Source organism: Mustela erminea, chromosome 1 (genome assembly GCF_009829155.1).
Source record: "Mustela erminea isolate mMusErm1 chromosome 1, mMusErm1.Pri, whole genome shotgun sequence".
NCBI lineage: Eukaryota > Metazoa > Chordata > Mammalia > Carnivora > Mustelidae > Mustela > Mustela erminea.
In genome coordinates this window covers 1,884,116-1,909,314 of record NC_045614.1, presented here as the reverse complement: position 1 = coordinate 1,909,314, position 25,199 = coordinate 1,884,116, and the positions used below count along the sequence as shown (strand labels likewise).

General features: G+C 51.3%; 2 protein-coding genes across 2 annotated transcripts; one reads left to right on the top strand and one right to left on the bottom strand.

Moving 5' to 3' along the window:
• Positions 1 to 3,987: 3,987 nt before the first annotated feature.
• Positions 3,988 to 20,673, bottom strand: LOC116569344 (zinc finger protein 77-like). Its single transcript, XM_032305539.1, has 4 exons — positions 20,649 to 20,673; positions 13,138 to 13,264; positions 6,805 to 6,985; positions 3,988 to 6,390 (listed from the first exon to the last, which is right to left on the bottom strand). Exons 1-4 carry the CDS (start codon positions 20,649 to 20,651, stop codon positions 4,242 to 4,244), a joined length of 2,460 nt encoding a protein of 819 aa, XP_032161430.1. The 5' UTR covers positions 20,652 to 20,673; the 3' UTR covers positions 3,988 to 4,241.
• Positions 20,674 to 20,949: 276 nt separating this feature from the next.
• Positions 20,950 to 24,560, top strand: LOC116569353. The gene is made up of 4 exons (XM_032305546.1): positions 20,950 to 21,176; positions 21,484 to 21,614; positions 23,207 to 23,363; positions 24,192 to 24,560. Exons 1-4 carry the CDS (start codon positions 21,018 to 21,020, stop codon positions 24,492 to 24,494), a joined length of 750 nt encoding a protein of 249 aa, XP_032161437.1. The 5' UTR covers positions 20,950 to 21,017; the 3' UTR covers positions 24,495 to 24,560.
• Positions 24,561 to 25,199: the final 639 nt, after the last annotated feature.

Sequence of the window (25,199 nt, the reverse complement as noted above, 5' to 3'; positions counted from 1 at the left end):
CCTCTTTGCACCAAAGATGATTCCAAATTCATTCCTGACCATAAGCTTCCAGACCCCATCTCTCTGGACGTGAGCTGGCCTTCAGACCAACTCCTTTTGAAACTGACCCATTCCTGTTGAAATTCCTGTTAGGAATTTCTTTTTGTTCTAAAGAAAAGGCTTAGAAATGGGATCCCAGACATCAAAATGCTTTGAGGGTATCCCTCTATCCGATTTGTGGCATCCTCTGGTGTTACATTTACAAAAACTACCTCTCCTCACATGCGCTTCTAACTAAATGGACTAACGTCACAAGAACTTAGAACATCAATGGTATTTATGGGGAACTTTTGATCTCCCCAAATTGACCCTTATCAAAATTCAATTTAACAGCCATGACTACAGTGGTCAAAACCAGATCCAATGCCTGCTTCACTGGCTATTTTGGAGATTTCCAAACGCTATCAGGACCTAATGGTGCTTCTCTGCAAAACACCATTTCTAAATTCACAGAGGCGAGCCACTGAAAGGCATCAAAATGGCTTTTGATCCTCTTTGTCCCGTCCCCATCTCCTTGGTCTCCGGAGCTGCCACCACCTGGTGTTCAGACCAGGCCTCCAGTGGCCTCCTCCTCTTTTCCCCCTGCCCCATTCCCTTCTCCTGTGAAACCATCCCCCAACTTCTTTCTCTGAAGATCCCTTTTCCTCAGATTCTCTACCCAATCCTTCCTCTCCTGAACCTGTTAAAACAGGCCCATTTGGCATTCCAAGTAACCTCAATTCCCTACATTCGATACTGAACCATGAGCCACAGTTAGCATTTCCCAATGTGGCTGAGGATCCCCAGAGGTGTAGTGAACAGTTATTCAAATTTATTTCTAGGAATTACTTCACATGCTTGTTGGTGAGGGCCAGGCCAAACACTGGGTGACTCTGGCCTGACAGGAACATCTTAAGAAGTATTAAGGGAACAGCATGTTGTCTGCAGGGACACTAGAACACTTGCTGGAAATACTACTGAGCAATTCTACTATCTTCCCTCAAGCCTGCTGAGTAGAACAAAATTCAGACTTGCACACAAAAACCTGATGGGCCTTTCAGGATGACTAAAACTGACTCCAAATTGTCTCTAAAGAAAAGAATTTTTTTTAAATTTATTTGATAGAGAGAGATCAAGAGAAGGCAGAAAGAGAGGAGGAAGCAGGCTCCCTGCTGAGCAGAAAGCCCAATGCGGGACTCCATGCCAGGACCCCGAGATCATGACCTGAGCCAAAGGCCTGAGGCCCAACCCACTGAGCCACCCAGGCACCCTTTTCTTTTCCACTCAATTTTCAATTGCGACATGTGCAACAGTTATGAAACCAGTACTTTCTGCGATGACGACAAAGAGCCAGGATCCTGGAGAAAGCCTGTTACACACGTAAGGGCCGCAGACACCCGTATCCTTCCAGCTGGCCGTCCCGACATTCTCTGCATTCCCAAACCAGGGCTCTAAGGAACTATGGGGCTGTTCCCAGGGGTCCCTTTTAAACAACTGGTGGGACCATCTGCACATTGGGAATGAGTCTCTGCCCTTGACACCAGAACTACCCTCCTGGGGGCCAAGTCCCTCACACAAAACCCGGGCCTACAAGGACTGAAGCAGCTCCAACAGTGGGCCCTCTTCAAAACATCTCCACAGGTCGCTTCCTGCCTCTCAGCCTCTTCTTTTCTGGGCCCTTGGAGAGATACTCACCTTCCTCCCCTCTGTTGCTTCTCCTCTCTTCATGTGTGCACCTGACGTTCCTTAGAAAAATAAATGCCAGAGTCTGGTTCCCTCAAAATGGGCCCATAATTCCAGAACTGGGCAGTAGTGATCAAAACGATCAACCAGGAGAAGTGAACGACCTCCTGGCCTCTTCTGCACGTTCCGTCTCTGATGGCGCCATGGGGTCTGTTCCTACTGGATCTTGCTACCTTGTTCTTTACGGGAAACACGTTCAGCTGAGATTGGCAGAACCCACAGTATGCCTCATAAAGATAAAACTGTATTTTTCAGAATCTCTTGGGAGAATGAGACAATAGTCTATAAAGATGCACTTCAGGCATCAAGCCCATGATAGAAGATTAAAAGCGTTAGTGTCTCATGATCTCCCAGCACTACTCCATGTAACACTGTCTTCCTGGTGAGAAAACCCAATGGTTGGCAACGGACATCTATCCAGGACCTCTCAGCAATTAAGTAACGTTCCTGCCTCCACACTGTTGTTTCTAACCCCACGGACCACGGACATCCATTGCCACTAGAGGGAATTTTCCATCGTAACTCACCTATGCACTGGATTTGGGATTCCAGCTGGTAAGTGTAGCAAGTTTTTGCTTCTACTTGGATAATACCCACAGACAGTCATGCCACCGGGAACTGCAGAGTTTTCTGTACTTTCCATGGACCCCTAAGGAAGCTCTGGATGGCGGACAATCTTCTGCATCTCTACTTTGTCACACTATGGAGACAATTTCATTCTCTGCCTTTCAATGGAAGGCATCATCTACTTGTTGAAACTTTTAGTTTTAAAGGCACATAAAGTCTCAAAAAATTAAAGTTTGCTCAAACTCAAGATAAACACGTAGGGTATCTGATCTTGGAACCAGACCACACTGGGATCCAGACAAAACCCCTCATCCTTAATGCAGACACATCATGTTTTGAGTCCCGGTGACATTACATGTCATTCTTCTAAGGAAAAAAGACTGTTTTCATAGTTTACTGGTGGGTATTTTTAAAAACATGAACGTAGTAAACATTATCTTGGGTGTGCTTCTGGGAATCCTTTCTCTTTGTAAAATATTATTTGATGACTACTTATTTTACATGATCTCTACACAGAATCTGGGGCTCTAACCCACAATGGCAAGACTCAGAGTTCCACGATCCACCGACCTAGTCGTCCAAGCACCCTGCAAATTCTTTTGAAGGTCTGAGACAGTAATACTATCCCGTTTGATGTCCAACCCAACAGGGTGAATTACACTCTCCCCTTTTGCCAAGGGTAAAACCACGAACACTAGTCCAATTGGTATGCGACTGGGGTACTTCAGAACTGTGGAATATTATGGAGACCATGAAATGTTGTTACATCCAATGTCAATAAAACGAAGAGGCTCCCATGCCTAAAATGAACGTTATGCTGTATTTTGGCAGGAGTTCTGGCTGCTATTACTGGCACTGTGCATGCCAGACTTTGGCCTCTGAGGGTAAGAAGAAAGCACTTCATAGATATTCCCACCACCATCGCTAGTTGCAGGGAAAAAAAACAAGCAATCCTGAGCAATGGTCAAAAGGCACATTCTTCCAAGTCATATTGGAACAAAATCAACCAAAGACACCAACAATAACTCTCAGAAGAGATAAAAACAACATAAAAAATTTAACAACTGCTCAATAAAAGAAGAAAACTTATGTGAAAACATGTGTTTCAATAATGAAGACTGAAAATACAGAGTTGATTCAGAGTCAGGAAATTCCAGTATCAGCAACAGAAAAGAGCTTTCAACAATCAAAAAGTCTTATATGATGATTAGAGATTGGGAAATTTTTGGAATATGAACTTCAAGTTTTTTTTCTAAAATTATGTGAGGTTGTACGCACACACCCCTCCCACAGACACGTTCTTATCAACCTGCGTCTAAGACATTGTAATGGAAAAGAAATGTGTTTTACCTAACCAGGTGATTACTTCAAGTCTGAGACAACAAAGTGTATGTCCTACAGATGTAGAGGACAAAGGACACTTAGGACCATGAGTGTTCATATCAGCAACAGGAACTAGAAATTAAGACACTTCGCATCTCTATCATGGAGGAGGCACTTGCAAAAACAAAGCCATGTTTGTAACAATGAAATGATTTCTGTCCTGCCACAACTGTCATGAACAAAATACATGATGTTCTATATGGGAAGTGTTCCCCAAATTGTGTCCATTCGGGTTTGTCTCCAGTAAATTGGTTCTCATTTAACAAACGATTCTCCCACAGTGTCTGTGCTCCCAGATTGAGGAAATACTGGAAGGTTTTTCCATGGTTCTTAACTTCACAGGGTTTCACATCACTGTGCTCTCACAAGCATCCTTGAAGATTAGAGGGACACCTGAAGGCTTTCCCCCATGGTGGACATTCACACAATTCTCGTCTACTGTCATCACATATACTTGCAGTTCTACGCAATATTGGAAGGTCTTACCAGAGACAGTAGATTCACAAAAGGTCACCGTCCACTGTGATTCCTCACGTGTTCCTGAAGGGAGTCGTGACCACTGAAGTTCTCTCCCCAGTGTGTTTCTTCATATGGCCTCGAAGGGATGAGGGAAACTTGTATGCTTTCCCACACTCCTTGCATTCATAGGATTTAACTGTGTTGTGCGTTTTCAAATGATCTTGAAAACACTGAGGCCGACTGAACGCTTTCCCACACTCTGTACACTTAAAAGGTCTCTCCCCAGTGTGTGTCTGCATGTGTGCTTCCAGGTGCGATGGACTCCTGAAGGCTTTGCCACAGTGGTGACATTCATAGGGTCTCTTCCTAGTGTGTGTCTTCATATGTACCCGCAAGGATGCAGCACGGGTAAAGGCTTTCCCACACTGCTGGCATTTACAGGGTCTTTCCCCACTGTGTGTCCTCATATGAGCTCGTAGGTTTCCAGGAGTGGTGAAGGCTTTCCCACACTGCTCACATTTACAAGGTCGTTCTCCACTGTGTGTCCTCCTATGAGCTCGCAGGTTTCCAGGACTTAGGAAAGCCTTCCCACACTGCTCACATTTACAGGGTCTTTCCCCAGTGTGTGTCCTCATATGTACTTGCAGGTTTCCATGAGTCGAGAAGGTTTTCCCACACTGCTGACACTTGCAGGGCCTTTCACCAGTGTGTGTCCTTGTATGTCCTCGAAGGTTTGCGAGAGACTTAAAGGCTTTTCCACACAGCTCACATATGAAGGGTCTTTCCCCAGTGTGTGTCCTCGTATGTACCTGTAGGTCTCTGTGCCACCTGAAGGCTCTTCCACACTCCTTACATTCATAGGGTTTCAGGATACCATGTGTGGCCATGTGACGTTCGAAAGGTTGATGCTTTCTGAAAGTTTCACCACACTCCTTACATTCCAAGTGTCCACCCTCGGTGTGCCTTCTCACAGTATGTAGTACAAGAGTGTGGTGACGAATGAAGGCTTTTCCACACTGCTGACACTTATAGGGTCTCTCTCCAGTGTGCTTCCACCTGTGTTCTCGCAGGCATGAGTTATACCTGAAGGTCTTCCCACACTGCTGACATTCATACAGTCTCTCCCCTGTGTGTGTTGTCGTATGTTCCCGCAGATTTCCAAGATATCTGAAGGTCTTCCCACACTGCTGACATTCATAGGGTCTTTCCCCAGTGTGCGTCCTCATATGGATGCGCAGGTTTGTGTAATCCCGGCAGGATCTGCCACACAAGTTACATTCATAGGGTTTCACGGTACTGTGGGTGGCCATGTTATGATTAAAATGTTCACATTTCTGGAAAGTTTTTCCACAATCCTTACATTCATATGGTCTATCCCCAGTATGTGTCCTCATATGGACTCCAAGGGCTGTGTGATATCTAAAGAGTCTGCCACACTCCTTACACTCATAGGGTTTCATGACATTGTGTGTGCTCATGTGATGTTCAAAAGGCAGATGCTTCCTGAAACTTTGCCCGCACTCCTTACATTCCAAGGTTCTGTCCTTTTCATGTCTTCTCATGTGTGCTTCAAGGGAGTAGTCACCAGGGAAGGCTTTCCCACCTTGCTGACATTTACAGGGTTTTTCCCGAGTGTGTGTCCTCACGTGTCTTTGCAGACGTGAAGCAGACCCAAAGGCTTCTCCACACTTCACACATTCATAGGGTCTCTCCCCACTGTGAGTTCTCATGTGACGTGTAAGGTAGGACTGATACATGAAGACTTTCCCACACACATCACATGCATGGACTCTCTGTCCACAGTGGCCCCTCACGTGACCCCGAAAGGACAACCTGCAAGGGAAACTTTTTCCACATTTCTTGCACTCTAAAGATTGTTTACTACCGCGACTCTTCAAGTCTCTCTTCGAAGCTCCCCCAGTGTCCTGAGGTTCATAAGGTTTCTCTCCAAGGCCTGTATCCACGTGAGGGCTGGGGCTCGAGACACAGCTGCAGGCCGACCCACATTCCTCACGGGGACTAGGTTTGTGTCCAGGGTGGGATCTTTGTGGATTCTCAGGGAAAGAACCATCTGTGAAGGCTTCTCTACACTTGGCGCAGTGACAGGACTTGTCTCCAGTAGGACGATCCTCACGCACGGTAAGACTTGTCATCTGCCTTCTGGTTTCTCCACGTCGACTATCTTCACTGCTTTCACAGACCTGCTTCACCAAATGACCTCTGTTCAAAATGGGAAGGCACACTGTTACGGAATAGTGATTTTAACTGATCTCTTTATTAATGATCTACTGATCCATATTAATGATTACTTGATACATAATGGCCATCTTCAGTGAACGGCTGTGTTTGTGGCACTGTCTTCATGGTAACAAAGTGAAACAAGCTTAACGTACTGGCTGAAGACTGAAATACTGTCAGAACACTCTAGGTTTCTCAGATGTTGTTTTTCTCACCATTATTTCCAACTGAATTAGTTTTCAGATGTTCAGTATCTAGAATGCATTCATCAAAACTTCTTCATGTGAAAGTTTGGATCATACAATTATTGAGGTGTGCTCTCAGCGATCCTTTGATTTCAAGTTAGTCTCATCGTCTGCCTTGAGCCCCTCCTTCTCCTGTATGAGTGTTACTCACCTCAAACGCCTTTCCTCTGTTTGGGTCTGATCTCCACTGTTAGGAAATTTCCAGTTTTCTCCAAAAACAGAACACGAATCATTTCTTGCACATAGGACGGTCTTGCCTTCACTGGGGAGCTCATTCTGCAAAACATTCTGCTGAGTCCTTGATGCAGTCCTTTTATCCTGACTTGTACCAACTGCAAAAATTAGGATCATAATTTAATTTCTTGGGAATGATCTGTTGTTTGAAGGTAAAAAAATAGACCGTATGTCGATTTCTAGTCATACACTGATCCCGAAATGGAAATGAGGTTCATCAGGAAGAACAGACAAGTAACCAAAGAAAAATCCTCAGAACCTTAGTGATTTGGGACTTTGGCAATAAGAGGAAAAGTGTATGCAGGGCAGCCTGTTTACTCAGAAATACTTCAAAATCAATGGTGACTAATGTGGAGGTAAGTATTATCAGAAAAGTAGAAAGTAGAAAAGTAGAAAGGAACTGGACAAGATACACACATCCACACCCTACTTCTAAAAGAATAGAAAAAGGCCTGCCCCGTGGGCGAGGATGGATGAAATGTCCGACAGGGAGAGCAGGGGAATGACAAAATCACCCTTCTCAGCACAAGGACGGAGTCAGGTTTCTAACAAACATGTGCAAATGCTATTCCCTTCCCTAGAACCTGGTCCGACTGAGGGCTGCTGGACCGTTCTGAAGGCACCGAGGCCATCGGGGGAGCCTGCCTGCACTGCCCCAGCTGCCACTGGGAGGTCGGACGTGGGTGTGGCTGCCGAGAGCTCCCCGAGAAGAGCCCAGCAGGGGGGAGGATTTGAAGGGCCACAAGCAGTCTGGAAGATGGGCTCTGTATTCTTCGAGTTCATTGCTGATGGTTAAGTGTGGACTCTTTCTTCTTCTTCTTGCTGGAAGCATAGTGACCGTTCATTTTATTGTCAGGTGCCCACCACGGTGTTTCAACAATCATACATGTTACAAAATGCTCGCACAGTAAGTATAATTAAAATCTGTCACTATGGGAAACTAATACAATATTATGACTGTATTCCCTCTGCTGTACTTTCCATTCCCACATTTAGTTTAGTGTGTGTGTGTGTGTGTGTGTGTGTGTGTGTGTTCCAATATTCACTGTTTCTACCCCACACCCCGTGCCCCACGCAACAGTGCCCTCCTCCACTCATTCGCACCTCCGGTAAGTGCCGCTCTGGACCACTCAATCCCCTTCATCTATTTCTCCTCCCCCCCCCCGTACCCTCCAGTGGCACAAACACCAATTTCTTCTTGATAGTTTTAAGTCTGTTTCTACTTCCTGTTATTTGTTCATTCACTTTGTTATTTAGATTCCACACCTAAGTAAAATATGGTGTTTGTCTTTCTGACTCATTTACTTGGAAGAAAAGCCTCTAGTTCCGTCCACATATCATATGCACAAACGGGAAGACGCCATCCTTCTGCCATGGCGGGGCAAGCATCCCTTATGTGCATTTTCCACATGTTCATTATCCAATTCTCCCACGGACGGATGTGCGGTTCCTTCCGTATCTTGAGCATTGCAAGTAACGCTACGATGAGCGTCAGTGTTTTTGGTATGGGTAAGTGCCCAGAAGTAGAATTGGACGATATGGTCCTTCTGTGGTGTTCTGTAGAAACTCCGTACTGCTTTCCATGCGGGCTGCACCAATTTACCTTCCCACCAGCAAAGATGACTTTCCTTTTCTCTGCATTCTCACCAGCACTTGTTGTCCTGTTATCCTTGTCATTCTGATACAGCCAACGTGGCTGCCTTGAGGTGGTATCTCACTGCTGATTCAGTTTGGACTTCCCTTTTATTTATTTATTCGACAGAGAGAGAGATCACAAGTAGGCAGAAAGAAAGGGGGGGAAGCAGGTTCTCCACTGAACAGAGAGCCCAATGCAGGGCTCAATCCCAGGACTTTGAGACCATGACCTGAGCTGAAGGCAGAGGCTTAACCCACTGATCTCCCCAGGCGCCCAGTCCACATCTCTCACCCAGCTTGTGCTACTCGGGACAAAGATGTTCCATCATCCACTCATTATTCTTTGGCTCTGGTATTTTGTGATTCCTCCCTGACCTTCTCTGTTGACCCACTGGTGTTAGTAGCATGCTGTTTGGCCTGAGCATGTTTGAGCTTATTTTTATTTTTTTGGTAAAGTTTTTTTTTAAGTTATCTGTCAGAGAGAGTAGAGAGGGGGCACAAGCAGGGGAAGCCACAGGCAGAGGGAGAAGCAGGCTCCCCACCGAGCATGGGACCGTGACCCACATGGGAAGCAGACCTTTCACCAACTGAGCCAGCCAGGCATCCCAAGCTTCTTGCTTTTCTTATTATTTACTTGTAATTTCATGCTGCCATTCTTCAAAAACATGCCTCATAAGATCACAGTCTTCATAAATTTACTGAGACTTGTTTTGTGGTCTAACATACAAACTATCCTGGAGAATGTTCTGTGTGCCCTTGAAAAGAATGCATGTTCTGCCATTTGGAATGGAATGTTCACTATGTCCCTCTGGTGCGATGTCACTGGAATCCACTCTTTACTGATTTTCAGTCTGGGCGTTCTATGCAGGCACGTTAGTGGAATGTTAAATCTTCCTGCAATTATTTACTACTGTCATTTTATGCCTCTATTTCTCTTAAGATATGCTTTCTATATTTAGGTGTTCCAATTGGGTGCAAAGATATATTCTATGCACACATATATACACACAATTAAATATGTATCACAATTAAATCTGTGATATATATATCACAGATATATACTGCTCTTGTCCAATTTGCTTATCATCATGTCATGGCAGTCTGTGTCTCGTCACAGTCTCTGTTGTGACCTCCACTGTATCTCATGTAAGTATTCGAGCTCTACTCTTTACCCCCCTTCGATTTGCGTGGAGAATCTATTTTAGTCCACTTGCCTTTCAGTCCATATTGTGTCTCCCTTTTAGGCAGACTACAGATGGGTTTTTATAATCATTCAGTCAATACATGTCTTTTGATTGGAGCATTTAGTTAATCTACATTGAAAGTAATTAATGAGAAGCATGTACTTCTTTCTAGTTTGTTAAATGCCTTTTTTATAAGTTTAAGATTTATTTATTTGAGAGAGAGAGCATGAGAGAGGAGCTCGGTGAGGGACAGAGGGAAAAGGAGATGACTGCACTCTGAGCAGAGAGCCTGATGTGGGACTGGAGCCCTGGACCTTGAAATCATGACCAAAGCCAAAAGCAGATGCTAACCTGACTAAGTCACCCAGGTGTCCCCACAGCCTGCCTGTCTTTCTTTCTTTCTTTCTTTTTTAAAAGAAATATGTACGCCCAATGTGGGGCTCAGACTCATGACCCTGAGACCGGAAGACCAACGCTCACCACCTAAAAATAAGCCAGCCAGGCTCCCTATATTTCACATCTGGTCCTCTGTGTCTATGCATAAACTTCAAGATACAAATGATTTCACTACTTGTGTGTTTTAACCATCATAATAGCTTTCTAAGTGACTTGTCTACTAATCTTATGTTTCCAACTACCAGCAAATTCTTATATCCTTTCATAATTTTCATGCTTTTACTTATTGCCTTTTCTTTCCTACTTAAAAAAGTTTTCTTTCCCACTAAAAGCAGCACATCATGATTTCTTGTAGGGCCGATTTAATGGTGGGACGTCTGGGTGGATCCGTGATTTGAGCATGCAACTCTTGATTTTGGTTCAGGTCATGATCTCAGGGTCTTGAGATCACGCCGCACATCAGGCTCACACTTGGTGTGGAGCCCACTGAGATTCTCTCCCTTCTTCTCCCTCTGCCCGCCACCCTCCTTGTGCGTGTGCGCTCTCTCTCCTCATATAAATAAGTAAAAGTTTTTTTTTTTTTTAAAGATGGTTGCCTGGTGATGAAATTCTTTAATTGGTGTTTCTTGGGAAACTTTTTTATTTCTTTCAATTCTGAGTGATGGACTTCCTGAGTAGAATATCCTCGGTTGTGGGTTTTTTCCCTTCAGCACTCTGAATGTATGATACCACTTCCCACTGGGTGCCATTTCTCTCCTGAATAATCAGCTAACAGCCTTATGGAGTTTTCCTTGTAGTTTAGAGTTTCTCCAGCTGGTTTCAGATAATCTCTTCATATTTCCTTTTTTCTCCATTTTATTGGAAATGTGGGGGTGCACCTCCTTTTGTTCTTCCCATTTGGCCCTGCTGAACCTCCCAGACCTGAGTATCTGTTCCATGCCCAGATCTGAGAACTCCTCACCCACAGTTTCTTCAAAGAAGTTTCCGTTCTTTCTTCTGTTCTCCTCCGTAGACCCCCATGATGCAAATGTTCTCATCACTGCTGTGCTCAACAGGTGCCTGAACTTAATACGTCAGTTACTCATTTCTCACCATTACTGTAATTCTGCTGTTCGGCTTGGTTGCTTCCTACGTTCCCTCACCTTCCAGATCACGGGGAGCTGCTGGGCGTCCTCCAATGTGCTATGGATCCCCCTAGGGTATTGCTCACATCAGTTAGGGGGTTTCTTAGCTGTGATTGGTTCTTGTTTATATTTTCAATCTCCTTGTTGTAGTTCTCACCATGTCTAGCCACTCTTCTCTCAAGCCTGGGCGGTATCTACATGACCACTACCTTGAATTCTTCTATCTGGTAGATGACTTAGCTCTCTATGACTTAGGTCATTTTCAGTGCTTTTATCCTGTTATTTTCTTTGCAACAAATTCCTGTCTTCTCCCTGTGCTGGCACGTATTAAGTCAGTCAGCTCTATCTCCCAGTCCTCAGAGTAGTGGCCTTTCCAGAAGACATGCTACGGTGCCCTCCACCACAGCATACCCTGGCCACCAGGACCAGGTGCTCCAGGAGTGTTCTGCTGTGGGCCCTGTGTGGCTGCCTGTCACGGCTGAGACCCACTGCTACATGCACACTGTGTTGGGCTCGCACCCCTGCATGGCTGGCTGAGAAGTCCTGCTGTAGCCTTGCTGGGGCACTGATGAATGGGGGTCACCCTCAATATGTCTGTGTGCAACAATGTGTGGTGACTGCTGTGGGCGCAGAGGTGGGCAGCAGTGGGCAGCTGAGAGGCCAAGGGACCAAAGGCCTGAATATGGCCAATGCAGGCTCCCTGGTCGCTGTGGTTAGCTCCTTCAATCACGGGACAGGAATAATGCTGGAGAGGCGGCCATCATACCTGGGGTTGCCTGACAGGGGTGGCAGGACAGGAGTCCCAATGGGGAAGACATCATTCCAAGGGAGGCTGCCACCAAGGGTGGCTGGACAGGAGCTACTTTGGACGGGTACCTCCAAGACAGGTGGGTTAGACGGGGTGGGTGAGTGGGAACCAGTGCCGAGTGGGGGAACCAGTAAAAGCAATGCACATGTGACTGGTCGGAAGTGGCTCCCAGATGCAGCTGGCTATCCCGGGGATGGGCTGCAAGACAAATGACACCCGTCAACATGTCAGTCCCCAGACGGCTCTCTGGGCCTCCAGCGTGCGCCCTAAAATTAGGCAATGCATCTTCACACATAACGCAGGGACATTTCAACATGCAGCTGTGTGTTCCGTCTTGTGCCAATGGATAAGAGTGTGCTCTCTGTCCACTGTCTACAGCCTCCATCCTTCCTGGAGTTGCGCCCCACTGATGTTTTAGCTCCCAAACTTAAGACCCACTGATTTTCAAAGGCAGGTGTCCCAGGCCCTGGTCTTTGCACTGTGGTCCTCAGGGCCAGGGCGCCTCACTTCTCTGTACCTGGGAGGGCCCACCCACTCCTCCACGTAGCCGCACTGGGGCTGGGCTTCCAACCACATCTCTGCCCCAACCTACCCTCTCCCATGAGGACTTCTCACGGGCACTAGCTGCAAAAGATCTGTTCTGGCGGCCTTCAGATCATTTTCAGACTGAGTCAGAACACAAGCGATTCTTGCCTCAGTGTGTCCAGCAGAGCTGGTGATCTCAGGATTCACCTACTCTGTCATCTTTCCTACTCATTAAGTGAGGGTTTAACTGGAGTGACGTCACCGAGCCCGACAGGTAGCAACTGCGTGTAACTTTCATAGGAGTGAAAAGTACACAGCAGCGCTCCCTGCCCTAACGGTACCCTGGAGACCACATTCGTGTTTAGAAAAGCAGGGAGTCTCAGACTTAGCTCAAGACTAATGAAGAATCAATTTAACACATGAAACTGTTTTCACAGAAAAGGTATGTGACCCTCAATAGTTTCTATGAAGGCCTGGACCACGTCTGTCTCCTTTGCAGCGTATTCCCAGTCCTCAGACCAAGGAAGATCAGACACTCGTTCCCTAGAACTCTAGAGACGGGGTGGAGCCACGCTTACCCAGGAAGGCCAGGTTCCTGCAGGTCTCCAGCATCACGTCCCGGTAGAGCTGCCGCTGACCACGATCCAGCAAAGCCCACTCTTCCCGGGAGAAGTTCACAGCCACATCCGCAAAGACCACCGCGTCCTGGAACATCCACATGTTCTGTTGTAGCAACGCTCCCTCCTCACCCGTGTGTGTGGGAGGATGTGGGGGCGACACACGGGGAACCGCATCCCACCCTAGGACCCAAGTCACACCCATGCGGAAGTGACAACACGCAAACACACCCACGGCAGTGCCCTCAGTGACGGGAAGGGCTGGGACCCCGAAGCAGAGGGCGATGACGACAGCTCATACAGACGTACATACACCCCAATATAGGCTATTTGTACTGAAAATGAGCAGATCTGAGCACAATTGTATGGGAAAGAATGAAAAGTGAAATACTCGTTCAGACCACACTGAAACTGGACGGCACATCTTTGACTTGCTCAAGGACGATTACTGCCTTTTCAGCCCCAAGAACTGGAACCAGATGTCAGGATGCTGTGAACACACAGATTCCAGTGCTGCTCTCACTGGAAGGCAACAAGGTCAAGGAGCCTAGCACAGTCCCCTCTATCCCGGCAGAGGCAGACACCACCCTGTCCCTGGGTTAGGTGGACAGTGAGCAGGGGCACAGGGCCTGGGGGCCTGGCACACGCAATACATAAGAGAAGTTCCAGTTCCTGAAGAGTCATGGAAATCAGCAGGGCCTCAACCATATACCCCAGTGTCCAGAATGCAAGCAGAAGGGCGCCAGAAAGAGGAGCCCCTGAGAGACTGATGGTAACAGAGCCCAGGGTGACTTTAACAGAGGGCGGGAACATAATGTAGGGGCCGCTTTCCAGCAATAAGCTCGGGCAATGGAAAGATAAGCATCAAAGCAAATGGCCCACAGTGACCACAGCTGAATGCTAACCGGCTCATGAAGTCACTACCTGGAAATGGCTAGAGGTCCTAAGTAACCAGCAGACTTCTTCCAACCAGGCACAGTTACCAAAACAGGGAAGATTCCATAGGATCACATACTGCCTCACAGTCACCCCATTTCTCGCCCCTCGGCACCACATCAAAGCAGACACTGTCCCCCGCTGTCCTGTGTGCTGCTCCCCTGTGGTGTCTTCAATAAACTCTATCTCCTTGGTTTGTCTAGGGTGCTTTCCCCACCCATGCCACCAGCTCCACGGGATCAGGCCGCCCCATGTTTGGCGTCCTTCATGGGCACCACTTTGCTCTGACACTGCATCCCCAGAGTCTTTAAGAATTTTGTGGGAGTTTCCCTCGGTGACGATCTCCAGCTGGGACTGTTCCTTGAGAACATCCAGAGGCCCAAGGAGCGCCCTATGGACTGCGTTGGCCCAAAAGGGTGAGAGATTTCCCCCCTTACCCCTTTCCTCCCTCTTTCTCTTTTTAGTCCTTCGGCTGGTCTAACCCTAGTACTCCACAGACAACAGAACGTCTTGGGCTGTGCGTGCCCGTGTGGGCAAAGGACCCCTTTCCTAGTCTCTCCCACTACATCACCTGAGCCCTCCACTCCCAACACCTGCCGCAGCTGGCAACAGCAGCTCCTGCAAAGTGACCCCACATGGGGAATGTACTCTGCCAGACCCTCTCCTGAGGCCTGCTGACTCTCAGCAGCCTCGCTTCTTAGAGACCAACCCCTTAATATCTTTGTTCCCTTATATTCAGCCGCCATTTGATCTATAGCCAAACACGTTCCTATGCGTCCCAACGGTGAGTCCTCTCCTTGTATGACCCGGTTTGGCCACCTGGTGTGTGGCTCTGGCTACTGCCGGAAACGATGCAGCGGGGCTTACTACCGCCATCTGCTGCAACCCCTCCTTGGTGGGACAGGCCTGTGGGCATCAGCAGCAGGTCTTTCCCGTTATAGGAAATAAAACGGCTGGTTCAGGGAGCACAACTGCAGTCATAAGCCTTATGAACAGAATAAAAACCAAAACCCCACGATCACTTCGACGGACCCAGGAAGCCATCTGACGAACCACACGACCCTGTCTTAACAAGAGAACTCAACCAACCAGGAACAAAGGGGAACGGCCTCACCCTGGTAAGGGGCAGCAGGGAAAAGCCCACACCTAACAACTGAGCAGCCACGGCTCCGAGGAGGATCTGCCAGCGGCCGACAGGTTCAGGAGATGCTGGACGGTTGTCATCAGGGCCACGGACGTGGCCCTGCAAGCAGACACCCCTCAGACCCACTAGAATAGCTCCGAGGTCATGCAGGCGCCAGCCGGGGAGGAGGCGAGGCAGGGGCAGCTGTCACGCATCTCTGCTGCTGGGAATGCCAAACGGTGCGGCCACCTGGGAAGTCAAAGTGGTGAACGTCGAGTCACCGCGCACGACAGCGGCCAACACCAGCTCGCGCTCGCCCGCGCTCAGTGCCGACCCCACAGCCAGCAAGGAAACCCGCGCAGCAGCCCGTCCGCTCGCCGGAAACGAGTAAAGGAGACACGACTAAGATGGAGTCAGGAGTCCGCAGAGAAAGCACCCGAACCCTCCCTCAGGGCCAGGTGCGGAGTAACGCGCAGAGATGCGCGCCGCAAGGCCGTCCTGCACCGGAGGAAGGAAGATTGTTTCTCCGCGTGGCAACAGTCCAGCCAATGAGAGACACGCACAGCTCAGCCAATGAGACACTCACGGCTCAGCCAATGAGAGACACGCACAGCTCAGCCAATGAGACACTCACGGCTCAGCCAATGAGAGACACTCACGGCTCAGCCAATGAGAGACACTCACGGCTCAGCCAATGAGAGACACTCACAGCTCAGCCAATGAGAAGTCACAACACATGGACTCTCCAGCTTGCTCCAATGGATGCTCTGTGTGGCGGCCCCGCCCTGTGCCCCGGCTCCTCCAAGAAGGAACCGCTCCCTTTCCCAGCCTTGCCTGTGCTTTTGCTGGGGGCTTCCTTGTCCCCTATTACGATTCTCTGATATTCCCACATAAACCCATTTTTCTTTAAGACTTTTAATTTTTTTTAATTTTTTTCATTTATTACTAATTTATTATTTATTAATATTCATATTCATATTTACTTATACATTTATCATTATTTCTTAGATATGGATCTTTGAGCGCAGAGGGAATCTCAAGCAGACCGTGTACTAAGCACAGAACAAGGCTCAATTTCAAGACGTCAAGATCATGACCTGAGCCAAAATCAAGAGTCGGACACTTAAGCCACTGAACCACCTACTTACCCCCACCCCATAACTCAATCTTTCCTGTGAAAAGAAGTGACGGTTTTATTGTTAATGTCAGTGTGACTTGCTGATCACAAATGGACCCAAGAAGACACCGACCACTGAGAACATGCAAGTGTGGGTCCCACAGAGCCCACAGTGCTGCTTTCTCTCCGACCCCGGGCTGGATGCTGGGCAGATCAGAGGTCGGCGCCCTGTCTGCGCCAGGCAGGGTCTGCTGGGGACATGTGCCGGGGTCTTGTTCGTTCTCAGAAGACTCATTCGGCTTTGGTTCAGCTCCTTTTCAGAACTGGGCTCTTCCTCTTGGATCAGTGCCGGATGGAAACAGGCTGGTCTTCCGTCTGATTTCTTCTGTAACAAGCCTACTCCTACGTAGAAACCATGTTTAGAAATTCCATAGTCTAGAGAAAACCACCAGGAAATGGATTCCAGTCATCAAAGCGCCATGACAGGGCAACTAAGGGGGACCCTGGCCAGTTTGTTTTCAACACCACCATTCCCCCAGGGGCACTGGGGTGGCTCAGTGGTTTAAGCCTCTGCCTTCGACTCAGGTCATGATCTCAGGGTCCTGGGATCGAGCCCCACATCGGTCTCTCTGCTCAGCAGGGAGCCTGCTTCCCCCCTACCCTGCATGCCCCTCTGCCTGCTTGTGATCTCTGTCAAATAAACAAATAATATCTTTAAAACAAACAAACCAACAAGTAAAAACAACAACAAAAAAAGCCCCAGAGTCCCTCCACACATGCATTTCTAACAAAATGAACCAAGTAACCAAATGTAATTCAGAACTAAAATGGCCTTAGGGTGTTTGGGTGGCCCATCCGTTAAGGGTCCTACTCTTGGTTTCGGCTCAGGTCACGACCTCATGGGTCCTGAGACCCTGTGCTCTGCGCTCCGCAGGTGGCCGCTTGCAGATTCTCACCTCTGCCCCTCCTTGATCCATTGCTCTCTCAAATAATAAATAAAATTTTAAAAAGGAAGGAAGGGAGAAGGTAAGAGGGAGCTGCAAGGGCTTTTACGGGGAACTTCCGAACTCAATCTCCCAAACTGGTCTCAGTGATCATTAAATCTGCAGTTTCCTCCCAGATCTCTGTTTCCACGGCGGAGCCCTCCACCGCTCTGCCCTCCAAACGGCCTGTGGTTTCGCGACCTTACACGCTCCCAAGGGCAATTCCCGCAGCTGCAGAGTAAATCCAGTTTGGGGGTAAAGTAACCGACAGCTTTATTTTTAATGAGTGATCAGACGGTTGGCACTGACAGAGGATGGACACACCGCCTGTCGGAAAACCGCGCAACACAGGAACAGGCCCCAGATTAGGGGAAGGGGCGGCAGGTGGGGCGGGGCGCGGGCTGGGGCAGCCCCGTGGACACGGGGCATTGAAGACTGCTTCTGTGCGGGGGAACGAGGGATGGTTTCCCTTGACACGTGCATGGAGCAGAGCCCAGTCCTGAGGATCCCACGTCCGCACGGAAGCACCCGCAGGGGTACGAGGGACCGCAGCGACAGAAGGGGTTTCTCACTGCTCAGAAGGAGGTTGGTTTGAGCGGGGGGGACGGGGACGCGCAAGTGTACTGAACACGCGAGGAGCCCAACCACGCAGACACGGAGAGACACGCGAACCCCTGAGCTGGACAGAACACAAGCAACACACGGAAAGGAGACCGCACGGATGTCCACAGAGCATGAAGGAAGCAGACGCCCGGGTGACAGATGACAGCATGCGGGAAATGCTGCCCTAGAAGTGGAACCCCAGGATGACAGTGTCCACCCCAGCACGGATCAGAGCGACCTCCGTGTGATGCCCAGCAGATCCCTGGTCCTCCCCGAGCTGGACAGAGCCAAGCCGGAGCGCTCTCGGGGCCGGGTGACAAGTATCCGCCCGGATGGACGCCGCAGCCGCATTCACTGGTCAATTTTAACGTCCTGCCACCGACACCGCCAGCCACCACCACCACCACCCCTCCGTGTGTCAGTGTTTACTCCGGTTTACACTTAGTCAGACGACTGCAGCCGCGGTGCCCACACCAGCCAGGGATGAACGTGGGGACCGCCCACCCCCCAAGGCCCCGAGTCGCCCACAGTCGAGAACGTGAGCCCAGTGCGCACACGGCAAGGACAGAAGTTGTGTCGCCCACGCTGGCCCCACTGGTCAGCAAGAGCCTCCCCAGGACACACTCGGGAGGAGCAGCACGGGTGAGCTGCTCGGAGCAGGAGCTGCTGCCCCAACGCGGCACTGGAAACCCACCTCAGCCCGCCCTCTGCAGAGGAGGACAAGCTGTCCCCAGGGAAAGATCCATCGACCCTGCCTCCCGGAGCGGACGCTTTGGAAGCCCTTCCATGAGACCTTGCCTCGACCAATCAATCCACAGTTCCCTCAAGGGAGAGGGGGGGCATCTCAACCTGGTGTCCTTTCTGATTCACCAAGGAGTGACACCAGGTTGGATGGTGTTAAGGGCCTACTTAATCAGAGAAAGCCCTTTTCTTGTTTATGTAGTAAACTTAGATTGACCCCGCCCCTCCCAGAGGAACTTACTTGCAAAGCCCAGATACAAGGGCGGGTCAGCCAGGTAGAGATGGGCAATCACTGGGGCGGGCACATATCTACTAGGGTGAATTGTAATTCAATTGGCTGCCCGTGTGTGAGGTAAGGTGACGGTGCAGTTTTCTCCGTGTTTTGCAATCTCATTGGCCACCTGTGCAAGGCCCGGCTAAAGTACCTCTATAGAAGTCAGTCTGTGAAGCAGGAAGGGGGCGCCTCTTTGCAGGAGTCATCCCCGACCGGACAGCTTGATTCTCGATGCTTGGCATGAAATAAAGCTTTGCTTAACCCTTGCTTTATATCAGTCTCGCTCCTTTGATCACGGACCCTAACAGGTTACAGGTCCGCCGCGGGTCCCCCTGTGAGCGCAGAGGGTCGGGGGCGGCCAGAAAGAGGTCCTTCTTAGGCGCCCGCTGACATTCTCCCCTCCAAGCAGGGCCGCCTCCAACCACCCTCCCGCCACCTCCCAGTCTGCTGGAATCACAAAGAAATGGAAAACAAACAAACATACCAGAACAGCAACAATAAAAAAAAAAAAAAAAAAAACCCTCCTTCCTTTAAAGTTTGACGAGCACAGAGGGCACACAGAGACCAACAGTGTCCCCCAGGCCTGGAAAGAGCCAAAGGCTATCAGAGACAATGAATCTCTCCTTGCGGCTCAGAAAGTACTCAAAGGCCCGCGTTCCGTCCCCAGGTCCCAGCCCCAGGCCCCCTGCAGGGCGCACCGGCTCTCAGAGGAGGCCCTTCGCCCCCTCCCCGCTCCCAACAGCGACCTCGGCGGCGCGATCCTGTCCGCGGCTCCGCCCCCGGCCCCCAGGGAAGCCCTGGCTCCGTCACCCGGGACGCAGGAACACGGACGAACTGCTCTGGGCCCCTCCCGCCGCCTCCGCGGGGAGTGGGTGTCCGGAGCCGACAGGCGGTCCGAGCCGGGTCCCCAGCCGGAAGCCAGGGGCCGGGACGGCGAAGCCAAAACCACACTCGCACCGCCTGTGCTGCCGGCGGGACACAGGGGCACCGGGTGTCACCGCCTCTGCAGAGCGGATTTCAGCAAAACGTCCCCAAATCACGCAATGAACTGCAGCGCGTCTGTCACTGTCTCGGCAAAGAGGCGGCTGAGACACACGCCCACGGGTGTCAGCCCCGAACACGGACCGAACCGTGGCCGGATGCGCGGCCGCGGCCCGACGGGCACCGCTCGGCGCGCCCCGGGCCTGTTCCGACCGACCCGCAGGAGCCCCGGGCCCCTACATGCAGCCAAAGTCCCTAAACCCCCTAACCGTACCCCCGCGCAGCAGCCCGCTCCGGTCCCGCGGCCTCTCGGCGGCTGCACACCCTCCGTCGGGCCCCGTCGTCCCCGAAGTGACCGGACCGAGAAGCGCAGGCTCCGCAGCAAGCGAAACCCACCGCGGCCGTCCGGGGCGGCCCAGCCCCGCGCGCGCTCGTCCCGGCCCGAGGGAGAGACCCCCACCCCCACCCCGCGGGAGCGCACGAGGTCCCGCCCGGAGGGGTCCTCTGCGCGCCCGCTGCCCGGTCGGCGCCCACCGTCACCCCGCGGGGCCGCACACCGTCCGCAGCCCCAGGCCTGCCCGCCCCGCGCCGGCCTCGCTCCGGCTCCCCCCGCCCAGCACGCAGATGCGGCCCGACCGGGAGGGGAGCGCCCCGGCGCGGCCGCTCCTGCTTCGCTCTGGCCGGCGGGACCCACGCTGATGGCCCCGCGCTCACCATCTCGGCGTCCGGCTCCGGAGCCTCCCGGGGTCCCGTAGTGCCGCGCGACCGACAAGTGCGCTTGCCGGAGCCAAACCTACCAGGACCGGGGACCTCCCTCAGGCCTGATTGGGCGGGATACAGGCCCCGCGCTCCGATTGGGCGATACTTCAGGTCCTGGGACCTGATTGCACGAGGATTCGGAGTTACCTCCCCCGACCCTGATTGGACATTCCTCCGGGACCCGAAGCGCTCCCAGGCCCCGCCTCCCGCATCCTGACTGACAGGCCGGCGCTCCACACGTGTCTCACCTGCCTGCGGGGAGTCGGCTGCCAACCCGGCTGACACCCGCCGCCGACCCGCCCGCGCCCTCCTCCCGCCCCCGGAATGCGACGCAGTCTCCCAGCCGAGCCTCCCCCGTGCGGCGCCCGATCTGGACGCGGCGGAACGGAGCTGTCCGTGGTCCCCGCCTGGGCGAGGGGACGGAGCCCCTGTCCCGCGTGCTGGAGCGCAGCCCGGGAGCCGGTGCCATCACGGGGCGCGGGGGTGGGGGTCAGGCCTCCGGGGTCTCCGCCCGGCGCCGGTTCCCCGCGTCTGGATTCCAGCCACCCCGGCGGGGAAGGGGCATCTCGACGTGGTTTGGGCTCGCGTCGCGGTCCTTCGTGACGCCGAGCATCATCGCTGCGTTAGCGGAAGCTGTAACGTCGGTGGGGTCGGCGCGCCTTCAGCCAGGCCGTGTCGGGTCCTGCTCTCCGATCCAAGGGCTGTTTGTGGATTCCGGTGGACACAATCTCACCGTCTCTGTGATTTACAACATGTTCCCCCCCTTCTCTGGGTGTCTTATCCCTCCCAGGTAATGTCCTTGGATGGACAACGGATTCATTCTACTGTCACTCGTGACAGGCAGACGTCAGGCCACCTCCTATCCGGTGGTCGGGCGACCTCCTTACCAACTCCTGTCCTGGCTGCGCGCTCCGAGACTGGGTAGGTGGCCTTGCTGCCAGTGGGGAGAAGGACCCGGGTTCAGTTATGATGCCAGAGGGGCAAGGCCCTGGGAGGGCGGGCCTCAGGTCTCTCACCAAGAGGGTTCTTGTCTTTGTGCAAGAAATTGGAGGGCAAAGGTGTCTGGGTGGCTCAGTTGTTAAGCCTCTGCCTTCAGCTCAGGTCATGATCCCGGGGTCCTGGGATTGAGCCCCGCATCAGGCCCCTTGCTCCACGGGGAGCCTGCTTATCCCTCTCCAAGTCCCCATGTTTGTGTTCCCTCTCTAACTATCAAATAAATAAATAAAATCTTTTAAAAAAAAATTCAAGGGCGGGGCGCCTGGGTGGCTCAGTGGGTTAAAGCCTCGGCCTTCAGCTCAGGTCATGATCTCAGGGTTCTGAGATCGAGCCCCACATCAGGCTCTCTCCTCAGCAGGGAGCCTGCTTCCCCCTCTCTCTCTGCCTGCCTCTCTGCCTACTTGTGATCTCTCTCTGTCAAATAAGTAAATAAAATCTTTAAAAAAAAAATTCAAGGGCAAGCCATTTAGAGAAAGGGACAAGGATTTACCAAGTATACAAGTAAGAAAGGAGATGGTCTCTCCTCACAGGGGGGAAAGGGAACTTCTAACCAAAGGCTTTATAAGTGGTTTTTTTTTTTTAAGATTTATTTATTTATTGGGGGAGGGGCAGAGGGAGAGGGAGAGAGACTCTCAAGCAGACTCCCCGCTGATTTTAGAGGCCCACATGGGGCTCTAGCCGAAGACCCCGAGATCATGACCTGAGCCACCCAGGTGCCCCTGTTGTTCTTTGTTTCGTTTTGTTTCAATGGGCTAACCCTACAGGGAGGAGCTTCCCCTTTCACTTTGGGTTCATCATTTACATTGAGGTGAGTTTTTCCTTTGTCTTAGAGTTGGAGACATACCTACAGGGAACGACTTTGAGCATGTGCAGGCTTTCTGGCTTTCACTGCTGTAGGAAGTGGGGTCCAGTTGTTCTTGAGTCTGATCGCATGACCTGATGACTTTTATATTGAGGGTTAGCCTAAAACCAAAATGGCTTTACGTTGGTCAACTTGTCTTCCGGGTGTCCCTCCCTCACCTCTTGCTCAGGTACAGCGGGTCCTACCAAGACCGCCCCCCTCATACCCTGGCTGCAGAACTGATGGCCCTGTGGTCCCTTGGATGCCATCTGGCCAAGGATTAGGGTGGCCAGGACCCCTCTGGCCAGGGATTCCTGGGGAAAGTGGGGACCTGTCTGGATTCCGGGACCCCAACCGTGGCCACTTATAAAAGTGGGGACCTGATTGGATACTGGGACCCCAACCCCACAGCTGAGGGTGGGAGCTGGGTTGGGGGCCCCTAAGGGTATTGGGAGAACCAGTATACAACCCGTTCAGGTGGGAACCAGCCCCCACCCAGGCAACCCCCACCCCCACCATGCACTCACTATCTCACTGCCTTTCCCCGGGAGGGCCCCAAGGGCAGGAGCACATGAAGGCTAGGCCCACCCAAAGCCACAGAGAGGAGCCTGGGAGCGCTCCCTCTTGGATGGTGCCTGAGCCCCTGCACCCTGAGGGATCTGCTCTCCCCTGCTAGAACCTGTGACCTGGCAGAGCTTCTGACCGCAACCTCACATCTCCTGATGGGGCGGCCATCGAGCACGGGAGCTGGGTCCCTACTCCCAGACTGGGATATCCTGACTCAGTTTCCCCACGGAGCTCCCCCTTGTCCAGAGCTGGGACAGAGGGGACAGGTCTGAACGGGACAGGAGGGCCTGGGGACTTCAGGTGTTGGGAATCAGTGTGGGAATCAGGTCCTCATGGCTCTGTGTCCTTCCTCTAAGAACAGAGACCCTGCACCTCTGGAGCTTGACCAAGTGTTCCCTGCAACCCATTTCTTACCACACAGTTCTCAGGCTCTCCACACAGGAGTCCTGAAATTTGGGTCCCCTCCAACACCGAGGAAACACTGGGACTGGGACCCAGCTCCGGGTCTGTGATGTAGGAAAGATGTTGGGTTTCGAAGCCGACAGCCAAGAAAGAATTCTTGAGATGTCTTTGGTGCAAAAAGGTGGTTTTATTCAAGTACAGGGAACAGGACCCTTGGGCAGAAGGAGCTGCACTGGGGCCATGAGGAGCGGCCCATTACATCCATGCAAGGTGGTCGGGTGTTAGGGAGAGCGTATGTCTGGAAGGAATTCTGGAAGCAAGGTTTCCAGAATCTAGAGGGTGTAGCTGTTGTTGGGAAAAGTCCCTCATTACTGTTTTGTAAACCCTGAGTCATGAAACCCTTCAAATGTGTATCAGTGGGTTGGTCGATTGTATGCTTGTGGGATGAATGCCAACATGTATCTTGGGGAATAGAAAGAAAGGAAGTTTCCAAAGGAATTTTTATACCTTAAAGTAGACTTACAGGACCCTGGGGGGTCAGGCTAGGATTGCCTTCTGCCCTTAGCATAGTATCAACATCAAAGCCGTGGAGTCCCTAGAGGAATGTCACCCTGCTTGTTTCAGGGACCTGTCACCGGGCTGTAAGTAGTAAGGAAATGTAATGGTTTCTCTTCTGCCTTTGTTTCCCACAGCAGTCCGTTTCTCCCGAGAGTGAGAACACCTTGACCACCGGAGGCCCTGTCCAGTCCAGCCACGCTGGCCCTGTACTCCTCTGGGTGCCCCATCAGTCCGACTTCCCCTTCTACATGGAAGAGAAAAGCCCCTTCCTGTCTGATTTGAGATGCTTGTACCTCTTGGATCAGTTTATTGTCACCGGAGTCAAGTTTCTCCTTATACCAAATCCAGATCTGTTCGCTATTAGACAGACATGCATTTACCTTTGGAACCCACTGCCTCTGGAGAGCTTGGTGCTCCTGGGAGTTGGAACTATTTAAGAAGCAAAATTCGAGGCGCCTGGGTGGCTCAGTTGGTTAAGTGTCTGCCTTCAGCTCAGGTCATGATCCCAGGGTCCTGGGATCGAGCCCCACAACAGGCTCCTTGCTCGGCGGGGAGCCTGTTTCTCCTTCTGCCTGCCGCTCCCCCTGCTTGTGCTCTATCACTCTCTCTGACAAATAAATAAAATCTTTTAAAAAGCCGGGAGTTGGGCGGGGAGGCGAATGGGTTGTGGCAGGTCACCTTCCTTTCTGGGATGGCAGGGATCTAGCAGCTGGATAAGAGCAGCTCATTCCTGATGGATGGGTTTAAGATTCCATTTCTGGGAGAGGCCAAAATGGCAATGAAGTCGTGGTTTGGGGACAGGGAGCTGAGTGAGTGACTCCATTTTGGTCTTGTCTTATTTTTAGCAGCACCCAGGCCTGGGAGCAGGAACTTTTTGGACTACCGCCATCATGAGATGTACTTAAGGCTTTCAAGTGGTCGTTTTATACTGGAAAGACATGTATTTTAGATCGCTTTTTGAACGTGTACCTAAAAGACTTTTAAGTATAAAAGTATGCTATCCCTCTTAGGTGGGCCGTCACCATGGGTGGCAATTGTCTAGAGAGGAGAGAACACGGAAGAGTTGATTCATTCTGCAAGGGAGGAGAGGGGCCAGACATCTTGAGAAATGTCGGCCCGAGTTCCTGTCCACCTGGGCCAGG